This window comes from Amblyraja radiata, chromosome 32, assembly GCF_010909765.2.
Source record: "Amblyraja radiata isolate CabotCenter1 chromosome 32, sAmbRad1.1.pri, whole genome shotgun sequence".
NCBI lineage: Eukaryota > Metazoa > Chordata > Chondrichthyes > Rajiformes > Rajidae > Amblyraja > Amblyraja radiata.
Genome location: NC_045987.1, coordinates 25,282,191 through 25,309,672, shown reverse-complemented (window position 1 = coordinate 25,309,672; position 27,482 = coordinate 25,282,191). Strand labels below are relative to the sequence as shown.

General features: G+C 46.0%; 2 protein-coding genes across 5 annotated transcripts in view; one reads left to right on the top strand and one right to left on the bottom strand.

Annotated features, from left to right (window-relative positions):
• The window catches only part of slc2a8 (solute carrier family 2 member 8), a 44,609-nt gene extending 34,139 nt beyond the window's left edge, over positions 1-10,470 (bottom strand). For both annotated transcript variants that reach the window (XM_033048655.1, XM_033048654.1), the window contains exon 1: positions 10,048-10,470. In XM_033048655.1, coding sequence (XP_032904546.1) covers positions 10,048-10,121 — 74 coding nt within the window. In that variant the 5' untranslated portion in view covers positions 10,122-10,470. The remainder of the gene's footprint in view (positions 1-10,047) is intronic.
• Positions 10,471-10,852: 382 nt separating this feature from the next.
• fbxw2 (F-box and WD repeat domain containing 2) overlaps positions 10,853-27,482 on the top strand; it is a 50,227-nt gene continuing 33,597 nt past the window's right edge. For 2 of the 3 annotated variants that reach the window (XM_033049433.1, XM_033049430.1), the window contains exons 1-2: positions 10,853-10,965; positions 22,170-22,679. In XM_033049433.1, coding sequence (XP_032905324.1) covers positions 22,190-22,679 — 490 coding nt within the window. In that variant the 5' untranslated portion in view covers positions 10,853-10,965; positions 22,170-22,189. Of the gene's footprint in view, positions 10,966-11,336; positions 11,929-22,169; positions 22,680-27,482 lie in introns of those variants that run through there. The other variant, XM_033049432.1, reaches the window with a different exon arrangement.

The window sequence follows — 27,482 nt, the reverse complement described above, 5'->3', positions numbered from 1 at the left end:
ACGAACTGCAAGTCATTTTCAACAAATTCTGTAGAGTTTTGTGAGAAGGCCAGGTGAATAAGGGAAATATTATGGATATAGGCCAGTAAAGGGATAGATAAATGTATTATTCTCGAGTTGACAGGCTGCGAGATGTGGGGGGTATTGCAAGGATTAGTACTGGGGTCACAGCTATTCATAATCTGTATTAATGACTTGGGTGAAAAGGACAAATTGATGCTGATTCAAAACAAGTATAACACAACTTCAAGAATTGAATCAATGAGCTGAAAGAGGGGGCAAAAGCTTGGAAAAGAAATACAATATGGAAAAATGTTACGAACGGTAAGACATTGGCAAAGTTGGTGTTCAAATGGACTTGGAGGTCCTCGCCCCATATTACTGAGTCAACATGAGAAATTAGGACAGGAACAGCTTCTCCAATGAGAGACTATTGTGTCTCTCATTGTAAAGACACCCAACAACGCTACAGAAAGGCCTAATGAAACACCGTGGCCTAAAAATCCATCAGACGAGAATGAAATGCTCGGAGAAGGAGAAAGAGGTGCAGCACACAGGCCTTGAACCTGGTGAGATGCAGGAGCCCGGCCGGGATTCACCCCACAAAGCCCAGTCCCTCCACGCACTAGAGTCCCCCAACCCCTGCAGAGTAGTTATTAAGATGGCTGATCCGTGGGCGTTTGCTGCTGGGACGCAAGTCAGGGCCTGATCAACCCCGGCAGGGTCGCCTGGTTGAGGGTGTCTGATGTTGTGAGACCCAAAACACCCGATGACCCCAGGTCACATCACTGGGGATGCGTCCCAGCGCATCTAGAAGATGTATACTTTTCACATTGAAAGCTACAAACTCCAGCTAAACTCCCAACTACAAACTGCCTTGGTTGCACTAGGGACTTCAGGTTGTGTTTTTTCTTTGCACTGGACAGTTTTTTTTTACTGAGTTTAAATTTTTTTTAAATTATAATATCAATTTGAGTACCGTGTTTACAAGCCTCTTGAGCTACTGTAAGGAAGAATTTCATTGTTCGGTCTTGGCACATATGACAATAAAACTCTTCATAATCATCATAATCATACTTTATTAGCCAAGTATGTTTTGCAACATACGAGGAATTTGATGCGACTCGAGTCCCTGTTGACCCGTGGGCAGCACCACAGGAACCCGGTACAATCCCGATCTCTGGTGCTGTCTGTGACATTCTCCGTGACCTTATGGGTATCCTAAAAATACTCCCACATCCCCAGGGTGTCAGAGACCTGGGTCCAATCCCAACCTCGGGTGAAGCCTGTTTGGAGTTTGCACATTGTCCTCGTCATCTCGTGTATCTTCCAGTTACCCTAATCATGTCCTCCCAAATCCCAGAGATGTGTGGGTTTGGTAGGTTAAATTGTCGTAAATTTGTAGGTGGCTGGTAGAATCTGGGGAAGTAGATGAAAATATGGGAGAATAAAATGGCCCAAAGGGTCAGTTTGTGCTGAATCTCCCTACCATGATGTCCCATTTAGGAGAGATCAAGTAGACAGAGACTAAATTCTCCAGAGTTTAGGAAAATGAGTGATCTCATTGAAATTTACTAAATTCTCACTGAGCCATACAGGATGGATTGCCCCAGCTGAGTCTGTGAGCAGAAAGGAAGAGGTAGTGAATCATTGGATTTCTCTACTCTTCAGAGTTGTATAGACACAGACCACATTTAGAACAAATGGATATATTTATGGATATTAAGGGTAAGCAAGTGATATGGTAATAATGCAGGAGGACGACTCTGTGGTACACCAAAATCACCCATACTCTTAATGAAGGGAGGGAGCAGACTTAACAGGGCTCTCGTTTAACTTTTATTCCCTGTTGCCAGCCGGGCAACCTTGGCAGCTTTTTAGGTTGCCAAATGACAGCTTAGGTGGTCATTTAAGACGGTTTGCATGACGCGTGCGACAATGTGCTCGGAAGAAGTGCGTAGTTACCAGTCGGAATTATACTCAATGAAGCATTCACATACTATTTCTGCTTCAAATAAAGTCAAACTAAACATATTCACCAATCACCAAGACATGATATATCCCACAATGACATGCAGCAAAATTATAATACAGTATCTCAACTCTTTTTACACATTGCAATTAATGCAATTTCTATTAGTTCTTTCCACTTCCAAACTAAAATGTGGTTGGATTATTCAGCGTATGGTCAACCTGTGTCAATAAATCCTGGACCATGGTAACATATATGCTTAACCATGCACACTACAGATTGATGCAAGCATGGTTTCTGTGAAGGACCGAAAATTACCATAACATGGTCATAGCATGGGTCGTTATTGCTATTGGTACAGAAACAGTCTCGCTTCCCACAACAAAATATACAGGTTGCAAGGAAATTTCTATAGGCATTTTATGATAATAGGTGTTAAAACCTACTATACTCATCTGACAGGTTAAACATTACACTAACTGACAAGAGATGGCCAAAGGACATAACTGCAGCAAATGTTCTTTTGGTAATATATTTAAAGGTGTCAAGACGCCACATTACCAGACATTCAGATTAGATGTACGTGTTGTGAACAGCAATGAAGATACCCAGTTTGTAAGCACCAGGTTTAAATAAAAATTTTGATAAACGCTGTTTCCATCATTCCCACTTCAGAATTAACGTTAAATTTTCAACTGAAATAATATCTCCTGACCAAATTTGTGATGTATATGATCGACTGTAGAAGTAAAACCTGGATAAATCCAACATATAGTTGTGAATGTTGCTCATTAAATAACTACAGTACTGATACTCCATATTAAGAGCATTGATTTGCCGTTAAAATGAATTCTGTATTAATGTGTCAATGGCAGCAGTGACAATCGAACACTGCGGTTTTAATGTTTCACGTGTTCACAATATAATTAATCCATCTTTATGGACTAAAACAAAATTTCCAGCACAATAGGGTCAGGGAGGGGTGTGTGTGAGCACAGGGATGTCAGTGAGGACTGAATAGAGGTGGGAATGGGGATCAGTGCAGGATGGAGAGGAGGGGTCCCAGAATAAGGGGGGTGGGGTGGAGGGGGCGTACAAGAGAGAGAGAGAGAGAGAGAGAAAGGGGGGGGGGGCGAGGTAAGAAGGTCAGCGCTCCTCCGACAACATCGCCCCGCTGTCTTGGCCGTTGGGATTTCCGCGCCACTGCCTCCCTCCTCCACCAGCCAACAGCAAGGTGCGGGGCCGAGCGGTGCAGCTCAAAGATCCTCTAGCTATAGGATCTTTGGTGCAGCTGCTTCAGACGGGTCGGAGCGAATGATGCGTCACACACAGTGGCAGCAGCTGCCGTGCCAGCAGCTCCATCTCCACCCTGATAGCGGCCGCTGCTTGCAAATCCACTAACGGCGCTTTCAAAACAAACCCTCCCGCACGCCGAGGCAGGGAGGAGGGAGGGAGAGGGAGGCCTCGGCGTGCGGGAGGGTTTGTTTAGCGGATTTGCTGGCAGCGGCCCTTACCAGGGCGGGCAAGGTGCGGGAGGAGGAGATGGAGCCACTATCGCGGCCGCTGCTGCCGCTGTTCGGGGCCTGTCATTCGCTCCGACCCTTCGTCACCTCCGCACCGCAACCGTCGCCGACACGAAACGTTGCGTTCCTTTTCTCCGGAGATGCTGCCTGACCCGCGGAGTTACTCCAGTTTTTTGTCTATCTTCGGTATAAACCAAGTTGCCAAGCCGGGCAAAACGACTCGCCGTTTAGGTTGCCCGGCTGCACTTTGGGTGGTCAGTGGCACCCAGGCAACCGCTAATTTCGAGCCCTGCTTAAAGGTAAAAATAATCCAATCTTGCCAGTTTCCTGTATTATCACTGTGAACTTTCAGAGGTTAGTATAGGTCTGCAAGTGCATAGAAAGGAGTTGACCATAGGCACAGGGGTGCAAGTGGCTGGAAAATAGGTGTGCAGGAGTATTTTTATTTACGATGGGATAAGTAAAATGGAAGTTTGCAAGGAGCCTCAGGCTCCATCCGTGCATTCATTGATAGAAGAATATCTAGAAGATCATCCAAATAAGTTCATAAGTTCTAGGAGCAGAATTAGGCCAATCTGCCCATCAAGTCTATTCCACCATTCAATCATGGCTGATCTATCTTTCACTCTCAACCCCATTCTCCCCATAACCCTTACCAATCAAAAAATTGTCAATCTCGGCCTTAAAAATATCCATTGACTTGGCTTCCACAGCCGTCTGTGGCAATGAATTCCACAGATTCATCACCCTATGACTAAAGAAATTCCTCATCCCCTTTCTAAAAATGTCCTTTTATTCTGAAGCTATGGCGTCTGGTCCTACATTCTCCCACCAGTGGAAACATCATCTCTACATCTACTCTATCCAGGCCTTTATCTATTCGGTATATTCCAATGAGGTCCCCCTTCATTATTACATGCTACTTTTTGCAAAACCTTCCTGATTATTCGGAAGCAGGAAGTTTCAAAGACTTTCCCAGGACACAAATTGCTGATACATTTTGTTAAATTTGGAAATTAATGCATTCACTCCAGACAGAAATAAAAAGAGAACATGAGTAGCTGAATCAGAAAACTACTGTACATTTGCGAAAAGTAATCAGACAGTTAGTGAGTGAAGAAGGGCCTCGACCCAAAACATCACCCATTCCTTCTCTCCAGAGATGCTACCTGTCCCGCTGAGTTACACAAGCATTTTGTGTCCATCTTCCTACACAGCTAAAGGAGTGTAGGCATTTATTTCAAGGCATTTAATACTGTATTGAAAGAAGAGGGGGAGCTGCAGCACTGACCACTAGCTGGAACCTAGGGTAAAGAACTTCTGTGGGTCATGTGAAGGAGCCAGATTTTGCTGGAGTGGTCTCCACATCTGGAACTTCTGCAGCAACCAGACGCAGCCACCCAAGAACCCAGTCGTATAAAAGCTCAAATTATCAACAAATTAATTTAAAAAATGGTAACATCTGAATTAAATATGACTTGGTCCTTGCTCCTTTGACCTACAATCTCCACATAAATCAGTAGTAATATGACAAAATCCTGGTCCAAGAGGCAATTCCTGGACATAAAGTTATTACTTCAGTTGTGCAGCTGGTGGAGCCGCTGCTTTACAGCACAAGAAACTCAGGTCTGGGTTCCTGACCTTAGAGTCATAGAGCGATACAGTGTGGAAACAGGCCCTTTGGCCCAACTTGCCCACACTGGCTAACATGGCCCAGCTACACTAGTCCCACCTGCCTGCACTTGGTCCATTTCCCTCCAAACTATCCTATCCATGTAGCTGTCTAACTGTTTCTTAAACATTGCGATAGTCCCAGCCTCAACTACCTCCTCTGGCAGCTTGTTCCATACACCCACCGCCCTTTGTGTGAAAAAGTTACCCCTCAGATTCCTGTTAAATCTTTTCCCCTTCACCTTGAACCTATGTCCTCTGATCCTCAATTCCCCAACTCTGTGCAAGAGACTCTGTGCAGCTACCCGATCTATTCCTATCATGATTTTATATACCTTTATAAGATCACCCCTCATCCTCCTGCGCTCCAAGGAATAGAGACCCAGCCTACTCAATCTCTCCCTATAGCTCACACCCTCTAGTCCAGGCAACATAAATCTCTTCTAAACCCTTTCAAGCTTGATAATATCTTTCCTATAACAAGGCGCCCAGAACTGAACACAATATTCTAAATGCAGTCTCACCAACATCTTATACAACTGCAACATGACCACCGGCGTGGAAGATTGCAACCTTCACGTGGTCCGCCATGTTTCGACTAATGCAATCAACTAGACGTGCACAAACGGAAGATCAAATAGAACAAGTTGTCCAACAACTTTAGGCTGTGCACGCCACACGAAAGAAGAAGTACATGACCACCCAACTTCTATACTTAATACCATTCCTTGACCTCACTATCTCCATTGCAGGAGATAGACTTCTGACCGACATCCACTATAAACCCACTGACACCCATGGCTATCTGGACTACACTTCTTCCCACCCTGCTTCCTGTAAGGACTCCATCCGCTACTCCCAATTCCTCCGTCTACGCCGCATCTGCTCCACGGATGAGGCGTTCCACACCAGGACATCTGAAATGTCCTCATTATTCAGGGAACGGGGGTTCCCCTCCTCCACCATAGATGAGGCTCGCACCAGGGTCTCTTCCATACCCCGCAACACTGCTCTCTCTCCCCACCCCCCCACTCGCAACAAGGGCAGAGTCCCCCTAGTCACCTTTCACCCCACCAGCCGTCACATACAAAAAGTAATCCTCCGTCAGTTTCGCCACCTCCAACGTGACCCCACCACTCGCCACATCTTCCCATCTCCCCCCATATCTGCCTTCCGCAAAGACCGCTCCCTCCATAACTCCCTTGTCAATTCTTCCCTTCCCTCTCATACCACCCCCTCCCCGGGCACTTTCCCTTGCAACCGCAAGAGATGCAACACTTGTCCCTTTACCTGCCCCCTCGACTCCGTTCAAGGACCCAAGCAGTCATTCCAGGTGCGACAGGGGTTTACCTGCATCTCCTCCAACCTCATCTATTGCATCCGCTGCTCTAGATGTCAGCAGATCTATATCGGTGAGACCAAGCGGAGGTTGGGCGATCGTTTCGCCGAACACCTTCGTTCGGTCCGCAATAACCAAGCTGACCTTCCGGTGGCTCAGCACTTCAACTCCCCCTCCCACTCCGTCCTCTCTGTCCTGGATCTCCTCCATGCCCACAGCGAGCAGCATCGGAAATTGGAGGAACAGCACCTCATATTCCGCTTGGGGAGTCTGCATCCTGGGGGCATGAACATCGAATTCTCACAATTTTGTTAGTCCTTGCTATCTCCTCCCCTTCCTCAGTCCCCCTGCTGTCTCCTCCCATCCCCCAGCCTTCGGGCTCCTCCTCCTTTTTCCTTTCTTGTCCCCGCCCCCCCCCACCTCCGATCAGTCTGAAGAAGGGTTTCGGCCCGAAACGTTGCCTATTTCCTTCGCTCCATAGATGCTGCTGCACCCGCTGAGTTTCTCCAGTTTTTTTGTGTACCTTCTATACTTAATACTCTGACTGATGAAGGCTAATGTTCCAAAATTCTTTTTGACCACCTTATCTACTTGCGACTCGGCCTTCAAGGAACCATTCACCTGTACTCCTAGATTACTCTGCACTACCCAGAGGCCTACCATTTACTGTGTAGGTCCTACCCTTGTTAGACATCCCAAAATGCAACACTTCACACTTTTCTGTATTAAATTCCATTAATAATTCCTCTGCCCATCTGGCCAATCGATCTAGATTGTGCTGCAATATTTCAAAACCATCTTCACTATCTGCAAAACCACTAACTTTTGTATCATCAGCAAACTTGCTAATCTTGCCCTGTATGTTCTTATCCAAATCATTGATGTAGATGACAAACAGTAACAGGCCCAACACCGAACACTATATTCCGGACGGCAGAATGAATAACAACTTACACGCAGGTTGCCTGGATCACGAGGGAGATTTATTACCCAACATTCACCGCTTGTATTGAACACCAACTCATTAACATATACACGAATATGTATTAATACGTGACAGATACCATAGTGGATAACATAACTAGTGTGATGATCGGTGTGGACTGGGTGCATTGAAGGGCCCATGCTGTATCTCTTAACTAAACCAAACTTCAAAGGGGGAGGTTTTGTATTTTAGCCATTATCAGTTCATTGATGGAGCAAGAGAAAAACACACCAGAGCTTCACAATGGTGAGAGAATGGCACCATCATTATCCCATCAGATTGCCTCTACAGTGTAATGAATGCAATCCTTGACAAACCAACTTGCAGGAATAGGATAAACGACAAGCAGCAGCGCCTGCATGGAAATCGTAAGCTGCTGAAAATCCACAAACAAGAAAAGCCTCTTTGACATTTACGCCCGGCTCATGAGGCCTTAAAGATCAAGCAGTGAGCATGACATCAGAGCAGAATTAGGCCATTCAGCAAAAGAATCTGCTCCACCATTTGATCTATTATCCCTCTCAACCCCATTCTCCTGCCTTTGCCGCGTAACCTTTGATGCCCTTAGTAGTCAAGATCCTATATCTCCTTTAAACATAACCAATTACATGGCCTCCAGTTGTCTGTGGGAATTAATTCCAGATTCACCAGCCTCTGGCTAAAGAAATTCCTTATCTCCACTCTAACAGATCTAAAAAGCAAAAGCTGATACCAAGAATTGGGAACACGGAATAACAGCAATTGTGACTAGTTTTAAGAGCTACTCTCCACTCTGGCTTTGGCCAATATTGCTAGTAACAGATATTTACAAGTGATGTTAATTCCAAAAAAAGCTAATATGTAGATGAGACCAATTCTTTCTTCCAAGTACATTAGTCAGGGAATGGTGTTAGGTAAACTGTTGGGACTAAAGGCAAATAAATCCCCAGGGTCTGATGGTCTGCATCCCAGAGTACTCAAGGAGGTGGCCCTAGAAATCGTGGATGCAGTGGTGATCATTTTCCAATGTTCTCCTGACTCACGATCAGTTCCTGTGGACTGGAGAGGAGCCAATGCAACTCCACTTTTTAAGAAAGGAGAGAAAACAGGGAATTATAGACCATGTCAGTAGTGGGGAAGATGCTAGAGTAAATTATTAAAGATGCTATAGAGCAGTGCATTTGGAAAGCAGTGATAAGATCGGTCAAAGTCAGCATGGATTTATGATGGGGAAATCAAGCTTGACTAATCTTTTGAAATTTTTTGAGGATGTAACAAGTAGAATGGATAAGGGAGAGCCGGTGGATGTGGTGTGTCTGGACTTTCAATAAGCCTTTGACAAGGTCACATACAAAAGATTTGTGTGCAAAATTAAAGCATAGGGTATTAGGGGTAGGGTATTGACATGGATAGAGAACTGGTTGGCAGACACGAAGCAAAGAGTAGGAATTAACAGGTCCTTTTCAGTATAGCAGGCAGCGACTAGTGGGGTGCCGCAAGGCTCGGTGCTGGGACCCTAGTTGTTTACAATATATATTAACAATTTAGACAAATTAAATGCATCTCTAAGATGACACAAAACTGGGTGGGAGTGTGAGCTGCAAAGAGGATGCTATGAGGCTGCAGGGTGACTTGGAAAGGTTGGGTGAGTGGGCAGAAGCATTGGCAGATACAGTATAATGTCGATAAATGTGAGGTTATCCACTGGTGGCAAGAATAGGAAGACAGATTATCTGAATGGTGTCAGGTTCAGAGAAGGGGAGGTGCAACGAGACCTGGGGTGTGCTTGTACATCAGTCACTAAAAGTAAGCATGCAAATACAGCAGGCAGTGAAGAAACAGCAGGCAGTGAGTTTTAGGAGCAAGGTGGTCCTATTGCAGTTGTACAGGGCCCTGGTGAGACTGCACCTGGAGTATTATGTGCAATTTTGGTCTCCTGATTTGAGGAAGAACATTATTACTATTGAGGGAGTGCAGCATACCTGGTTATTCCCCGGGATGGCAGGACTGACGTATGATAAAAGAATGGGTCGACTGGGCTTGTATTCGCTGGAATTTAGAAGGATTAGAGGGAATCTTGTAGAAACATATAAAATTCTCAGAGCATTGGGCAGGGTAGATGCAGGAAAAAAGTTCCCGATGTTGGGGAAGTCAAGAACCAAGGGTCACAGTTTAAGAATAAGGGGTCGGCCATTTAGGACTGAGATGAGGAGAAACGTCTTCACCCAGAGAGTTGTGAATCTGTGGAATTCTCTGCCACAGAAGGCAGTGGAGGCCAATTCACTGGACGTTTTCAAGAGGGTTAGATTTAGCTCTTAGGGCTAACGGATATTGGGAAAAAGCAAGAACAGGGTACTGATTTTAGATGATCAGCCATGATCATATTGAATGGCGTGCTGGCTCGCAGGGCCGAATGGCCTACTGCTGCACCTATTTTCTATGTTTCAAGTCTGATGAACTGTCCCGACCGGCAGTCAGTCACCCGTTCCTTCCCATCAGAGGTGCTACTGCAGCATTTTGTTTCCATCTTCAAATGAAAACTTAATGTCGCTGTGGTGAGGAGTGCACTGCAGCTCACCTGAAATATTGCAGCTCCTGGGTGCTGGAGTGGGCAGCCGGGTCCAGCAGCGGCGACCATTCTTCTGCAGACATCGCTGTGATCTCCAGATGCAAGCGGAGCGCCCGGTCAACTCTCTCTCACTCACGTGACAGGAGCCAACACCCACGTGATCATCCCCGAAGCTCCATCCCACGTGACCGGCCGGCCCGCAGCCGCTCACGTGACCCCCTGCTCCGTTTCCCAGACAACCGGCCCGCCGCCCGACGGCCGCCTTCCCTTCACGCTGTGGGTTTAGCATCGCTTTCCCGCACGGCGGGCGAGCGGGCCGGCCTTCCGCCTCTCCATCGCCGGCCTCACTGGAGCGGACACCATTTCTAATCGTGGCCGTGCCGTGCGGCCGCCTGTGTCCCGCCTGAGCCTCAGCCTCAGCCTCCCCACCGTGCCGGCACCCACAGCGCCATCATCCTACTGGAGCATGCGCGAAGGCAAAGCAGCCTCCGGTCGCGTTTGCTCTGCGGCGTTACGTCAGGCTCACGTACGTGCGACGTCGTTACGTCAGAAAAACGTGATTGTTGCGCCGTGCCAGCCTGAGCCCCGCAGGGCGCCGCCATGTTTGATACAGGCGAACACTTCTCTGCCCCCCTCTTCCTGCGGAGTGCTGTCAGGGTAAACCTGCACATACATTATCGGATCTACGGGCATCCCAGCAAGTGTCCCAGCATCGTGCGTGGGCCAGGCCGGAGCTCCCGCAGCACTGCAGGGCCTTTTGCAACTGCGCGTGCGTGGCCGGCGGCGGTGCGGCGCATGCGCGCGCCAGGCTGTGACGCCAGTTCCGGCCGTGGCAAACTTGGACTTGTCGCCGATCCCGCTCTGCGCCCGCAGCCCGCCCGCCGGCTCCGCGCCCACGGCAGCGATGCACACACCGCCCAGCGCCGGGTGAGCCCGCACCACACACACACACACACCCACACAACCCCACCTGACCCTAGCCGTGGAGAGTGGGGCGTGTTCAACTCCCCTCCACATCCCCACCCCGGTCAAGTGGGGCGTGTTGATCTCGGCCTTCCCTCAAGGGGAGGGGGAGTGGCTGTAGGTGGGGAGATGTCTTTGGAAGAGGCTGAGGATGAGTTGTGAGGGGAGGAGGGTTTGAGTGGTTGAGGAAGGGGGGAGTGGCTGCAGGAAGGCAGGGCGAGTGATGGGGGAAGGGGAGTGCATGGGGATGAGGAATGGAAGGGGGCGTTGGGACGGAGGGGGGTGATGGGGAGGAGAGAGTGGGTTTGAACGCCGGGGGTGAATGGTTGGGGAGGAGGGGAAGGTTGAGTAGATGTACTACTGCAGATATACTATGTGCCAGGGTTTCTACAGCCTTCTTGAGTGAAGAAATGTTTGTTCATGTTTTCCTAGAAAGGTTGGCACTGCTTGACAGTTGCTCCTTTTGTTTTGATTGAAAGATAAGGCATGGAGACAGGCCCTTCTGCCCACTGAGTCCACACTGACCATTGACCATTCATTTACACCAGTTCTGTATTATTTCCACTTTGCATCCACTGGCTACATACTAGGGGAAATTTTAGAGGCCAATTAACCTATAAATCTGTTTGTTTTGGGATGTGGAAAGAAATTAGAGCATCTGGAGGAAATCCACCCGGTCACATGGAGAACGTGTAAACTCTGACACAGACAGGGACCTGATGTCTAGATTGAACATGCTGTGAGGCAACAGCTCTACCAGTGCCATTGTGCTGTCTTTAGTTCTTGACACACTTGCTGCATCATCTTCATCTGTTGTGTCAACCTGTGGAAGAGGTTTTGTGCCTGACATTGTAATCTTCAGAGGATAGAGACAAAATGCTGGAGTAACTCAGTGGGACAGGCAGCATCTCTGAAGAGAAGGAATAGGTAACGTTTCGGGATGAGACTCCTTCGGCGGTTAGAGGCCTGAGATGTTTGGTTTTGCCCTGTACAAGTATCTTGTTTGTCATTCCCAATCCTAGCTCCGTACCCAATTCATAGATGGCACTGCTCATGGAGTTGCTACCTCACAGTGACAGAGAACCAATATTGGGTGCTGTCAGTGCTGTGGTTGCACATGCTCCCTGTGATTGCGCGGGTATCCTCTGGGTCCATGGGTTTCCTCCGTCATCCCAACAACATGCAGGTTGTTGGGTTAATTGGCCACTGTAAATTGCTCCAGCTGTGTGGGTGCTTGACTGAATCTGGAGAGAGTTGGTGAAAATGAAGGGTGAATCAATAGATTAATATAAGATCATAATAAGTGGGCGGTGGATGGACTAAATTCATCTGAAAGGCCTGGTTCTGAGATACTTCAGTTACAGCATGCAAACGGGCCCTTTGGCCCGCCGAGTCTGCGCTGACCAATGATCACCCTGTACATTAGCACTATCCTACACACTAGGGACAATTTACAATTTTACCCAAGCCAATTAACCAACTAACCTTTATGCCTTTGTAGTGGGGGGGGAGACCCGAGCACCAGAGAAAACCCACGCAGTCACAGGGAGAACGTACAAACTCTGTACTTCTTTGATTCTGGCTCATCTTGTGCGTTCCACCGTTGCAAGTACGAGCTTTTTGTTGGGAGACCAGAGATGTGTACATTTTTCCAGCTGCTGCCTCATCCAGGCCCTATATAATTGCACCAAGCTGCTTTTCCCCTTGACCTTTGATTCTTTTGTAATAAAAAACGACATCTGATTTGCATTCCTAATTGTTTGCTGTATATACACATTGACTTCAGTGAATCATGTACAAGTACAACCAGTCTCTTCTGAACAATAGCTACAAATGGAGAACCATTTTCAACATACACAAATGTTTTTTCTTTCCACCAAAGTAAATGACTCATTTGCCATGCCCTCATCTATTCATCTATTCATCTTAGTAAAGCCATTCCGATCCACTCATATGTTGATAGAATGGAGCAGCTGGGCTTGTATACACTGGAATTTAGAAGGATGAGAGGGTATCTTATTGAAACATATAAGATTGTCAAGAGTTTGGACACACACGCTAGAGGCAGGAAACATGTTCCCGATGTTGGGGGAATCCAGAACCAGGGGCCACAGTTTACGAATAAGGGGTAAGCCATTTAGAACGGAGATAAGGAAAAACATTTTCACACAGATGGTTGTGAGTCTGTGGAATTCTCTTCCTCAGAAGGCGGTGGAGGCCGGTTCTCTGGATGCTTTCAAGAGAGAGTTAGATAGAGCTCTTAAAGATAGCGGAGTCAGGGGATATGGGGAGAAGGAAGGAACGGGGTACCAATTGTGGATGATCAGCCATGATCACATTGAATGGCGGTGCTGGCTCGAAGGGCCGAATGGTCTACTCCTGCACCTATTGTTTATTGTCTATTGTCATCTATCCTTCAAGCTTCTCTGAATTCACCCAAAACGCCATCCAGCTTTGTCTCATCAAATTATTTGACATAGATTGTGAACAGCTACGTTTTCACAGTCCCTAAAATATGAGCCATTTATACCTATATTGTTTGGCGTCTGTTTAATCCTCAGTCATTGCTGGTATGTTTTCATCAGTCCTGTGCACTCTGCTTCATTATGTTTTATGCAGCATCTTCTCAGAGACCTTCTGAATACACCCCATCAATTGCTTTCCCTTTATCCGATCTGCTGGTCAAAGCCACAAAATGAACAGGTGGTGGGTATACAGAACAAGCAGTCAGAGAGGTAGTTGTGTCAGGCACCATAACAGCATTTAAAAGACACTTGGATAGGATAGGTTAAAAATGATATTAGCCTAACGTGGGCAAATGGGACTAGCTTGGATCGGGAATCTTGGTTGGCCTGGACAAGTTGGGTCGATGGACCAGGTTCCATGCTATATGACTATAACAAGTTTGACTGCCCATTCCTATTATTTTCAATACGCCCTGATATCACAGCCTTCCCAAGAGCAACTAAGAATAGGTAGCTAAAACTGACCTTGCCAGAGGCTAAAAAGGTCTCGACCTGAAATTCCTTCTCTCCAGAGATGCTGCCTGTCATTCCTCAGCATTTTGTGTCTTAATAAATTAGTAAATTTTAGGATTTCCCTAATGATAAACTAACTGATTTGTTATTCCATGTCTTCTCTCTCTCCACCATTGGTGGGGAGTTTAATTTACGGAGGGGAGTTTGAGTTTGGAGTGGATGGGATTGGCTTTACTAAGTTTGACGTTGGCGAGTTGGGATTGTGGATTTGCTGAGGGATTGTGAATGATCATTATAAATATGATTATGGTGGTAAGGTTGGCTACTATGCCAATGTGCTGTATGATTTTATTTCATGGCCATACAGCATGGAAACAGGCCCTGCAGCTCAACTTGTCCGTACTGACCAAGATGCCCCGTCTACACAATCCCACCTGTGCATTAGGCCCATGTCCCTTTAAACCTTCCCTATTCATGTATCTGTTGTTATAGTACCTGCCTCAATTACCTCCCCTGGCAACTCATTCCATGTACCTCATTAATTTCCCGTCTGGTTCCTATTAAATCTTTCCTCTCTCACCTCTGGTTCGTGATACCCCTGCTCTGGGTAAACAATTCTATACATTCACTCTATCTATTCCCCATGTGATTTTATACACCTCTATAAGATCATTCCTCAGTCACCTAAGCTCCAAGAAATAGTCCCAGTCTGCCCAACATTTACTTCCAATTATTTGTAATGAATTTGCACTACTTAATCCAGTAGTGTTGAGTGATTTACCTGCACATCATTTAAAACAAAATCATAACTTTTCCCAAGGGAACCTTCCCCAAGGAGAAGCATAAGGCCGGACGTTGTGATTGCAATATATGAAAATGAAAGTTGCTACTCTCAGCACCATGAACCATTGTACCATATTATTCCAGGTAAACCAGGTCAATCCAGTTATTCCAGGTAAACCTATCTGTAATAAGTGCGAGTTCCTGGTTTTCCTTCCAAAGTCCTCGGGTCAGTGACACAGTGTTAGACCTGCTGCCTCACAGCACCAGAGACCCAGGTTCGATCCTGACCACGGTTGCTGTCTGTATGGAGTTTGTACGTTCTCCCCGTGACCGCGTAAACCAGTTGGTCTGGTTTCCTCCCACACTCTAAAGACGTGCAAGGTTAATTGGCTTCTGTAAATTATCCCCAGTGTATAGGATTGAACTTGTGTATGGATGATCTTTGGTCGGCATGGACTTGGTGGGCCGTAGAGACCATTTCCACGCTGTATCTCTAAACTAAGCTAATGCCAAATTATTATCATGTTTTACTATTGCTGTTGCATATCCTTAGCCTCGGTATCTAAGCATGGCACATTTGCTGGCTACTTTATTTTTGTCCCTACTGAGACACTTTTGCTACCAAAGTGAGATGAGGAGATGGAATGTCATTTTACTTTTGAAAGCAAACAATGCTTGGATTATAGCAAAATTGGAAAACAATGTTTATAGTAAAATGTTTGTAACTGGACAACCTTCTGCTTCAAATGTTCAAATGTAATAATTAATCACAAAAAAACTGTGGTTCTTTACCCTTCAGATTGCAGAATATCACAAGGACAAATCGTGTTTATAGTGGCACTGCTCTCAGATCATTTATTCTGGAGATGGAAAATATATATGCTAATATTCAGGGCAGCATAGTGGTGCAGCGGTAGAACTGCTGCCTTACCGTGCCAGAAACCTGAATTTGATCTTGACTACATCTGTTCGAAGTTTCTACGTTCACCCCGTGGGTTTTCTCCGTGTGCTCCGATTTCCTCGCACATTCCAAATACGTACAGGGTTGTAGGTCAATTGGCTTTGGTAAGTTGTAAAAACAAAATTGTCCCGAGAGTATGGGATACTGCTAGTGTACAGGGGGAATCGCTGGTCGGCACAGACTCGGTGGGCCGAAGGGCCTGTTTCCACGCTGTATCTCTAAATTGTGATTTCTCCATGGCTGAGTGCACACCCATTACTTAGAATATTTCTCCTTGATATATAAACAGTTTAGAGTTTTGTCAACATTTGTAGATCTAGAATTGGGTTTTAGTTGTAAGCTCAGACATTGATTTAAGCTTGTAAATTTGGTTCTCTTGAGCAGATTGATCGAACCATGAATAAACATCAAAGCTCAAGACCTGTGTTAAATAATAAATCTGTACAATTAAATCAATAGACAGTCTTTCTCTTGCATGTGAATTGATGATCATATCATTATTCTGTGAGGATGCTCAGTTCCTGAGCCTCTGAAGGGGATCTGGTATAGAAGGGTCGACATGTCTCTAGATTGTTTGCAATGGAATTGCACTCTTCCCATTGTACTTTAATGCTGTGTGATGAGCATCTTTGGCAATGCTCATAATTCATTTACATTGTTACAACATTGGCATACTCAGTATATTTCAGATACCAGACAACACAAAATGATTGTGCCAGACCAATATATGAAAGAAATGCTCTGTAGTTGCATGGCATATACTTTTTCAATTTCTTTTGATATAGTGCAAATAAAGACCTCTAATGATTTTAGCTGGAGATCTTGGATTTAAATGTCTGTGTTTAGTTTAGAGATACAGCGTGGAAATGGGCCCCCAAAGTCCACGCTGACCATTGGTGCCCGTAAACTAGCACTATCGTACATACAAGAGACAATTTACAATTTTAGTAAAAGGCAATTATTCTACAAACCTGTACGTCTTTGAGGTTTAGGAGGAAACCAGAGTTCCTGGAGAAAACCCACACAGGTCTCGGGGAGAACGTACTAACTCCGTCCAAGCAGCACCCGTAGTCAGGATCGAACCCGGGGTTCTTGCGCCGTAGGGCAGCAGCTCTATAACTGCGCCACCGTGCCGCCCTTTGTGGTTTGGACAAAACTTCCTGTGGAGGTCACTGAAATCTTGGCTGGGGTGTTGAACTATGAAAACCCATAGTTCTCCACTCATGAAGCAGAATCTGAGAGTGGGGGGGAGGACTTGGTCTGTATTTCAAGGTTTTGAAATACACTGAAATATCAACCTACACCTCAGTCTGAAGAAGGGTTTTGGCCCGAAACGTCGCCTATTTCCTTCGCTCCATAGATGCTGCTGCACCCGCTGAGTTTCTCCAGCATTTTTGTGTACCTGCTATTTCTCAGTTGCTTTCTGAACATCTGAATAATCCCAGCATATGCAATCATTCTTTTTAGATTTCTATCATTTCTGATGTATTGTTGATTGATTTACCATCCATTCATTGATACCGTGGTAGTCGTGGCTTCTATGGGGCTTTGTTGTTAAATAGGACCTTTGTATTTTTCAGCATTACAATGATCCCTCCTTTTTTAAAGTGGGACTAGCTTTTCAGACTGGCTTTGCTGATGCAGCCTCTCTACATAATGATGTTTGCATCCAGTACGTTTCAACTCCATGGATTTTGAACTCGAGCCAACGTAGAATTTGATCCTTGCACCTTTTGATGTGTGCATGTTTGTCCTATGTTTGGCTTCAGATAAGTTATCTTAATCAAAGGTGCTGTAAAATTGTGGCACCATCGACCTGTCTGAATCTTCAATGAAGCCAAGATATGTACGCTACAATGTCAGTGATTGGTTTGATGAACATGAGCACCTTTGCTTTGTCCTTGGTCCGATCATCTTTGTCGCTTCGTGGTTCACCTCAATGAGGAGAGGGGAAAGAAGGATGTCTTCTTCTTTTTGCGTATGGCGTGCACAGCCTAAAGTTGTAGGACAACTTGTTCTATTTGAACTTATTTGATTGTGCACGCCAGGTTGAAACTGGGCGGACCACGTGAAGGTTGCAATCTCCCACCCCGAAGGATGTAATTTAGTTTAATTTAGTGTCACGTGTACGGAGGTACAGTGAAAAGCTTTTGTTGCCTGCTAACCAGTCAGCGGGAAGACTATACACGATTACACTCGAGCCATCCACAGTGTACTGATACATAATAAAGGGAATAACGTGAATAACGTTTAGCGCAAGATCAAGACCAGTAAAGTGTGATAAAAGATAGTCCAAGGGTATCCAATGAGGTAGATAGTTGTTCAGGACCGCTCTCTAGTTGTTGGTTGGATGGTTCAGCTATCTGATAATAGCTAGGAAGAAACTGTCCCTGAATCTGGAGACGTGCTTTTTCACACTTGTATACCTTTTGTCTGATGGGAGAGAGGAGACGAGGGAGTGGATGGGATGCTACTCGTCCATGATTATGCTGGTGACATTTTAACATGAGGATTCATTAGATCACTGGCAACCCAAGCTCAGATGTGAGGGAATAAATGAGAGAGCCAAGTAGAGTAATTCCTGGCTGGAGAATTGTCTACCGTCTGCTCTGATTGTCTCTAACCTGGTCTCTTTAAAGATGGTGACTTCACTGTGTGAACAGGTGCACCACCCTTCTCTATGCAGTCTTCTTAAAGATGTGGGAATAGGTACATTTGTGTTCTGGGCAATGGTTTAATGGTACTTTACTAAGTTAGTTAAGTGTGGCTGAAGGAAGACATCACACTGGCTTTAGTGAGCAAGTTAAAGCTTGAAATCCTTCGCCTTTGATTATTTTTTGGGATGGGTGTTTTAATGGCAAGGCTCGTGTTTACTGAGTAGCCTTACAAGCTCACGCCCTAAAATACTGCAGTCCTTTGGGTGAATGCGTCTCCATAAGTTAGTCAATGCCAGCATTTAGATCCATTGATGAAGGAATAGCAACCACCATGCTCAGGTGGTACATGGATTGCATTGTCTTGGACAGTGTTGAGCTTAAAGTCATAGTAATTCAGATCAGAAACAGGCCATTCGACCCATCCATGCCGACCACGATGCCCTATCTCCGCTTGCCCCACCTGCCTGCATTTTGCCCATATCCTTCTAAACCTTTCCTAATCCTGTACCTGTCCAAATGTCTTTTAAGTGCTATTTTAGTAATCTTCCCAATTACCTCCTCTGGCAGCTCGTTCCATATGCCTGTGTGGAAAAAGTTGTCCCTCGGGTTCTATTAAATCTTTCCCCTCTCACCTTAAACCTATGTCCTCTGGTACTTGGTTCCCCGACACTGGTAAAATACTCTGTGCATTCACTTTATCTCGTGCATACCCTCATGATACAGAGGATATATAAAGGGGCTTCAAGAAGATATGGACAATCTGAGTTGAGTTGCATTCAGGTTTGTGAGTGTTTGGTGCTACAGTCAACCAGCAAGTCAGGAGTATTCCATCTCAGTATTGACTCAGCTTGTGGATGATGTTAGATAGATAGATCCTTTATTGTCATTCAGACCTTTCGGTCTGAACGAAATTATGTTGCCTGCATTCATACACAGAATCAATAATAACAAAACATACAATAAACACAAATTAAACATCCACCACAGTGAGTTCACCAAGCACATCCTCACTGTGATGGAGGCAAAGTCTTAGTCTCCATCTCTTCCCTCCTTGTTCTCCCTCTACGCTGAGGCGATCGATCCAGGCCGAAGATGCCGCTCTCCAGTCCAGCGGACCTCCGTGGTGATGTCGCCGCTGCCGAAAGCCGGAACGCCGTCTCCGCTTCGAGACGGCCCGCCACAGCATCAGCTCCGGGCAGCCGCCCCAGCTCCAGGCCGCCGCCCCAGCTCCAGGTCCCGCAGTCTCCGCTCCAGGTCCCGCAGTCTCCGCTCCAGGCCGCCGCCCCAGCTCCGGGTCCCGCAGTCTCCGCTCCGGGCCGCCGCCCCAGCTCCGGGTCCCGCAGTCTCTGCTCCGGGCCGCTGCCCCAGCTCCGGGTCCCGCAGTCTCCGCTCCGGGCTGCCGCCCCAGCTCCGGGTCCCGCAGTCTCCGCTCCGGGCCGCCGCCCCAGCTCCGGGTCCCGCAGTCTCCGCTCCGGGCCGCCGCCCCAGCTCCGGGTCCCGCAGTCTCCGCTCCGGGCCGCTGCCCCAGCTCCGGGTCCCGCAGTCGCCGCTCCAGGTCCCGCAGTCTCCGCTCCGGGCTGCCGCCCCAGCTCCGGGCAGCTGCCCCAGCTCCAGGCCGCTGCCCTAGCTCCGGGTCCCGCAGTCTCAGCTCCGAGCCCCGCTGCATCAGCTCCAGGCCGCCGCCGAAAGCCAGAACGCCGCACCAGCAAGTCGGGCCACCGCTGCCTTAGCCCCGAAGACGGCCAGCCTCTCGTTGGTAAGTCCTGGCTGGCTCTGCCTCCGGAGCCTCGGGGTCGGTCGCAGGTTGGAGGCCGCCAGCTCCGCCATTAGGCCTCAGCGCAGACGGAGGCAGAGAAGGGGGATACGACACGAAAAAGTCGCATTCCCCGAAGGAAGAGACAGAGAACATGTTTCACCCCCTCTAACACAACCCAACAAACTAAAACTTAACCAAAACAAGACAAAAAAAACAACAGAAAAAAGTAAAGACAGACGGACTGCAGGTGAGCCGCAGCTGTTAACAGCGCCGCAACTTCCGGAACTATATCCTATATCCTTGAAGCTTGTGGTACAGCTCCAGGCAGTCGGGATGAATCATTAGCTAGATGTTATCTGGTCTATGATATGAACTTGCAGCTACAGTATTTATGTAACTAGACTGGCAACGTTTCCATTCACTGCTTACACTGCTTTGATGATGGATGGTTTGGAAATTTAGTGCCATTGATTATCAAGGATAAGTGGTTGCTGACATTTGTTGTGCTAATGGTACTTGCAGCTTGCCTGAATGTCAATGTGGTTGCATGGATTGCTTCGTTTTCAGTGCAGAGTTGATGGTGTTGCTTTCCAACAGGAAGATGTATCTTGTGCAGAGCAGCAAAGTTCTATCGGAAAAGCTTAATGCTGTTAAAGCTACAGTCTGAGGAGTGGAGGTGTACACACCCCTGATTGTGCTCTACTGTGAAACCCATTTCTGCGTAGCAACAAGAAACTAGGTGGAAACTCTTGCTGACCTTGGACACCTGCATAAAGTTCCACAGCGTCCTTTTTTTCATTTGGAGACAGAAAAATAACACCCATTAGGTTACTGTAATCATGTATGAACTTGTAGAAATGATCAATGACTTGATTCAATATTGATGAGCTCCTTACTGGAGTCACCAACGACCCTGTGAATGCAAGCCAATTAAAGAAAGCTGGAGCAGACAAAATGTTGCACGAAGGAGCTGCAGATGCTGGCTTAAACCGAAGATAGGCACAAAAATGCTGGAGTAATTCAGCAGGACAGGCATTATCTCTGGATAGGAATGGGTGATGTTTCAGGTGATCAAAAACGTCACCCATTCCTTCTATCCAGAGCTGTTGCCTGTCCCGCTGAGTTACTCCAGCACTTTGTGTCTATCTACTATTAAAGGAAGCTGGAGTTTGCAATTTCTCTCTCTCCCCCCCCCCCCCCCCCCCCCCCCAGTGTTGCTTTGCAGAAGGTTGCTCTCTATTTTTTAGTTTATTGGCTGAAGTCTCCACAAAAATGGCTTTAAAGATATGGGCATGTCAATTAACTGCATATCTACATCTGTGCACAACAAGCTGTTCCACTACAGTTGAATAGGAACCAAAAGATAGATCAGTTGCTCCAGAGAGTTTGGTATTTTAATGACAGAATTAAATTTTATGAGAAAACTGCAAATCCAGGTATTTTCATTCAATGATTCAACAATTCACGGTATGTAACAAAGTGGTTATATCCTAGAATTCTGACAGCATTTCACATTGTTTAAGAGAATACCACTGGTCATTGGCGTGCAGAGATTCAAGTACTTTAGCTCATTTTTTCTCTTGAATTTCATAAAGCCTGACTGAGTACAGATTAAAGTTTGAAGTAGCGGTTGAAGCAGCTGCTCTTTAGAGTTGGTGAAGCAGAAGCTTGTAATTTGAGTCATACAGCACAGAAACAGCCCGTGACGACCAAGATGCCCCATCTACTCTCATCCTACCTGCCCCGTGTTCGGCCCATGTCTCTCTAAACGTTTCCTACCCTCGATAATTTTCCTATCCTAACGTTAATCGTGAATAACTTTTACAAAGCAATGTAAATAAGATTGAAACTTCAGTTGTTTTGAAGCACTCATTGATGGATGAATAAAATATTTAATTGGCAGAATATCTCGCCCGCTGTGAAAATTGCACGGCAACTTGCAGTGCAATACAATGTTTGAGTTAATATATTAAACTGCTCACCTGGCATCAATTAGTTCCAGGTTTAATGTGTTATTTTTTTCCCCCCCACAGGTATATTGTCACATGGCCATATGGAGAGAAAGGACTTTAATACATGGCTTGAATCTCTCTCCGGCGCTTTTATCACACTGACAGATGCCCAGAAGAATGAGTCTTTGGACCACCTGATCAGCTTGAGTGGGGCCGTCCAGCTGAGACACCTCTCCAATAATCTAGAGACGCTTCTGAAAAGAGACTTCCTCAAACTCCTTCCACTGGAGCTTAGTTTCTATCTGTTGAAGTGGCTTGATCCTCCAACCCTACTTAATTGCTGCCTGGTCTGTAAGCAGTGGAACAAAGTGATAAGCATCTGTACTGAAGTGTGGCAGGAAGCCTGTCGGAGCTTAGGGTGGCAGATCGATGATACCATTGAGGACACGCTACACTGGAAGAAGATCTACCTGAAGGCGGTGAGGAGGATCAAGCAATTACAGGACAAAGAAGCTTTTGAGACGTCCTCCTTAATTGGCCACAGTGCCAGAGTGTACGCTCTCTATTATAAAGATGGACTGTTGTGTACAGGTCAGTATCGCAGATCAGCGTTCCAAGAAAGCCTGGGAACAAAATGCATGCAGCGTACTTTACAAAATGTTTGCTGAAATAGCAACCACAAAATCAAGGACTAAATCATGCAAAAGTCATTATAGTTAAAAATCATGATAGTCAAAAATGGTGCTTCTTCTTGTGCTTCAGTTTTGCTATTGATTGACCTCTGCCAGATATTTCCCAGGATGGAAATACCAAATATGAGAGGGCATCACTTTAAGGTGAAAGGGGCAGAGTTTAAAGGAGATGTGCAGGGTAAATCTTTTACCCAGAGGATGGTGAGTGCTGGAGCACACTGCCAGGCGTGGTGGTTGGGGCAGATACCATAGTGCTTTTCGATAGGCAAAGTGGCACAGCAGTAGGGTTGCTGCCTTACAGCTCCAAAGACCCAGGTTCCATCCTGACTATGGGAGCTGCCTGTACGGAGTTTGTACGTTCTCCCTGTGCCCGCGTGGGTTTTCTCCAAGAGCTACAGTTTCCTCTCACATTCCAAAGACGTACTGGTTTATAGGTTAATTAGCATAGGTAAGTTGTAAATTGTCCATAGTGAGGATAGTGCCAATGTATGGAGTGATCACTGGTTGGCACGGGCTCTTTGAGTGGAAAGGCCTGTTTCCGTGCTGTATTTCAAGTCTTATAGATATGTAGGGAACGGTGTGATTTGGATTATAAGCGGGCAGATAAGAGTAGGTCGTGGTATCATGTTTGGCACAGATCTTGTGGGCCAAGGGACTTGTTTTGTGTTATACTTTTCTGTGTTCAATGTATTACCTGCCACAACCAAATGCAAAGACTGGGTGCTGCATTTCTCTCTCCATCTGTAGCGATGCTGGTTTATGGTTGGCGTGAAGTAGGCAAGTAATCTATTTTGGATTTTGTTTCTTTCCTCCCTTCCACCAAGTGAAGTCAACATAGTTGTGCTTAGTGGCTGAATATTCAAATGTCAGTCGCATTAGCATTCACCCAAAGCTTTAAGATGTGTTACTGGTGATTTCTGGTTTAAATTGCTATAATTGTACCGTGCTTAATTTTCACTTGTGCTGCCTAGAGGTCCTCCTCTACCCATAGAAGATAGAATTGTACAGCATGGATACCGGCCCTCTGGCCCAACGTGTTTGTACCAAATGTGTTGCCAATTTAACCAATCCTATGTGCCTGTATAGACATCGAAACATAGAAATTAGGTGCAGGAGTAGGCCATTCGGCCCTTCGAGCCTGCACCGCCATTCAATATGATCATGGCTGATCATCCAACTCAGTATCCCGTACCTGCCTTCTCTCCATACCCTCTGATCCCCTTAGCCACAAGGGCCACATCTAACTCCCTCTTAAATATAGCCAATGAACTGGCCTCAACTACCCTCTGTGGCAGAGAGTTCCAGAGATTCACCACTCTCTGTGTGAAAAAGGTTCTTCTCATCTCGGTTTTAAAGGATTTCCCCCTTATCCTTAAGCTGTGACCCCTTGTCCTGGACTTCCCCAACATCGGGAGCAATCTTCCTGCATCTAGCCTGTCCAACCCCTTAAGAATTTTATAAGTTTCTATAAGATCCCCTCTCAATCTCCTAAATTCTAGAGAGTATAAACCAAGTCTATCCAGTCTTTCTTCATAAGACAGTCCTGACATCCCAGGAATCAGTCTGGTGAACCTTCTCTGCACTCCCTCTATGGCAATAATGTCCTTCCTCAGATTTGGAGACCAAAACTGCACACAATACTCCAGGTGTGGTCTCACCAAGACCCTGTACAACTGCAGTAGAACCTCCCTGCTCCTATACTCAAATCCTTTTGCTATGAAAGCTAACATACCATTCGCTTTCCCCAACATCGGGAGCAATCTTCCTGCATCTAGCCTGTCCAACCCCGTAAGAATTTTATAAGTTTCTATAAGATCCCCTCTCAATCTCCTAAATTCTAGAGAGTATAAACCAAGTCTATCCAGTCTTTCTTCATAAGACAGTCCTGACATCCCAGGAATCAGTCTGGTGAACCTTCTCTGCACTCCCTCTGTGGCAATAATGTCCTTCCTCAGATTTGGAGACCAAAACTGCACGCAATACTCCAGGTGTGGTCTCACCAAGACCCTGTACAACTGCAGTAGAACCTCCCTGCTCCTATACTCAAATCCTTTTGCTATGAAAGCTAACATACCATTCGCTTTCTTCACTGCCTGCTGCACCTGCATGCCTACTTTCAATGTCTGGTGTACCATGACACCCAGGTCTCGCTGCATCTCCCCTTTTCCTAGTCGGCCACTATTTAGATAATAGTCTGCTTTCCTGTTTTTGCCACCAAAATGGATAACCTCACATTTATCCACATTATACTGCATCTGCCAAACATTTGCCCACTCACCCAGCCTATCCAAGTCACCTTGCAGTCTCCTAGCATCCTCCTCACAGCTAACACGGCCCCCCAGCTTAGTGTCATCCGCAAACTTGGAGATATTGCCTTCAATTCCCTCATCCAGATCATTAATATATATTGTAAATAGCTGGGGTCCCAGCACTGAGCCTTGCGATACCCCACTAGTAACTGCCTGCCATTGTGAAAAGGACCCGTTTACTCCTACTCTTTGCTTCCTGTTTGCCAGCCAGTTCTCTATCCACATCAATACTGAACCCCCAATGCCGTGTGCTTTAAGTTTGTATACTAATCTCTTATGTGGGACCTTGTCGAAAGCCTTCTGGAAGTCCAGATACACCACATCCACTGGTTCTCCCCTATCCACGCTACTAGTTACATCCTCGAAAAATTCTATAAGATTCGTCAGACATGATTTACCTTTTGTAAATCCATGCTGACTTTGTCCAATGATTTCACCACTTTCCAAATGTGCTGCTATCCCATCTTTAATAACTGACTCTAGCAGTTTCCCCACTACCGATGTTAGACTAACTGGTCTGTAATTCCCCGTTTTCTCTATCCCTCCCTTCTTAAAAAGTGGGGTTACGTTTGCTACCCGCCAATCCTCAGGAACTACTCTAGAATCTAAAGAGTTTTGAAAGATTATTACTAATGCATCCACTATTTCTGGAGCTACTTCCTTAAGTACTCTGGGATGCAGCCTATCTGGCCCTGGGGATTTATCGGCCTTTAATCCATTCAATTTACCCAACACCACTTCCCGGCTAACCTGGATTTCACTCAATTCCTCCAACTCCTTTGACCCGCGGTCCCCTGCTATTTCCGGCAGATTATTTATGTCTTCCTTAGTGAAGACGGAACCAAAGTAGTTATTCAATTGGTCCGCCATATCCTTGTTCCCCATGATCAACTCACCTGTTTCTGACTGCAAGGGACCTACATTTGTTTTAACTAATCTCTTTCTTTTCACATATCTATAAAAACGTTTGCAGTCAGTTTTTATGTTCCCTGCCAGTTTTCTTTCATAATCTATTTTTCCTTTCCTAATTAAGCCCTTTGTCCTCCTCTGCTGGTCTCTGAATTTCTCCCAGTCCTCCGGTATGCTGCTTTTTCTGGCTAATTTGTACGCATCATCCTTCGCTTTGATACTATCCCTGATTTCCCTTGTTATCCACGGATGCACTACCTTCCCTGATTTATTCTTTTGCCAAACTGGGATGAACAATTTTTGTAGTTCATCCATGCAGTCTTTAAATGTCTTCCATTGCATATCCACCGTCAACCCTTTTAGAATTAATTGCCAGTCAATCTTGGCCAATTCACGTCTCATACCCTCAAAGTTACCTTTCTTTAAGTTCAGAACCATTGTTTCTGAATTAACAATGTCACTCTCCATCCTAATGAAGAACTCAACCATATTATGGTCACTCTTGCCCAAGGGGGCACGTACAACAAGACTGCTAACTAACCCTTCCTCGTTACTCAATACCCAGTCTAAAATAGCCTGCTCTCTCGTTGGTTCCTCTACATGTTGATTTAGATAACTATCCCGCAAACATTCCAAGAAATCATCTTCCTCAGCACCCCTGCCAATTTGATTCACCCAATCTATATGTAGATTGAAGTCACCCATTATAACGGTTTTGCCTTTGTCGCACGCATTTCTAATTTCCTGTTTGATACCATCTCCAACTTCACTACTACTGTTAGGTGGCCTGTACACAACACCCACCAGCGTTTTCTGCCCCTTAGTGTTTCGCAGCTCTACCCATATCGATTCCACATCCTCCAAACTAATGTCCTTCCTTTCCATTGCGTTAATCTCCTCTCTAATCAGCAACTCTACCCCACCTCCTTTTCCTTTCTCTCTATCCCTCCTGAATATTGAATATCCCTGGATGTTCAGCTCCCAGCCTTGGTCACCCTGGAGCCATGTCTCCGTGATCCCAACTATATCATAGTCATTAATAGCTATCTGTACATTCAACTCATCCACCTTATTGCGAATGCTCCTTGCATTGAGACACAAAGCCTTCAGACTTGTTTTTACAACACTCTTACCCCTTATACAATTATGTTGAAAAGTGGCCCTTTTTGATTTTTGCCCTGGTTTTGTCTGCCTGCCACTTTTACTTTTCACCTTGCTACCTATTGCTTCTACCCTCATTTTACACCCCTCTGTCTCTACGCTCACACATTTAAGAAACCCTTTCCCTTTAACTCCATCCTCCACTATCCCATTCGACACCCCACCCCCCTTATTCAGTTTAAAACCACCCGTGTAGCAGTGGCAAACCTGCCTGCCAGAATGCTGGTCCCACACCTGTTAAGATGCAATCCGTCCCTTTTGTACATTTCCCCCTTACCCCAAAACAGATCCCAGTGATCTAAGAATCTAAATCCCTGCCCCGT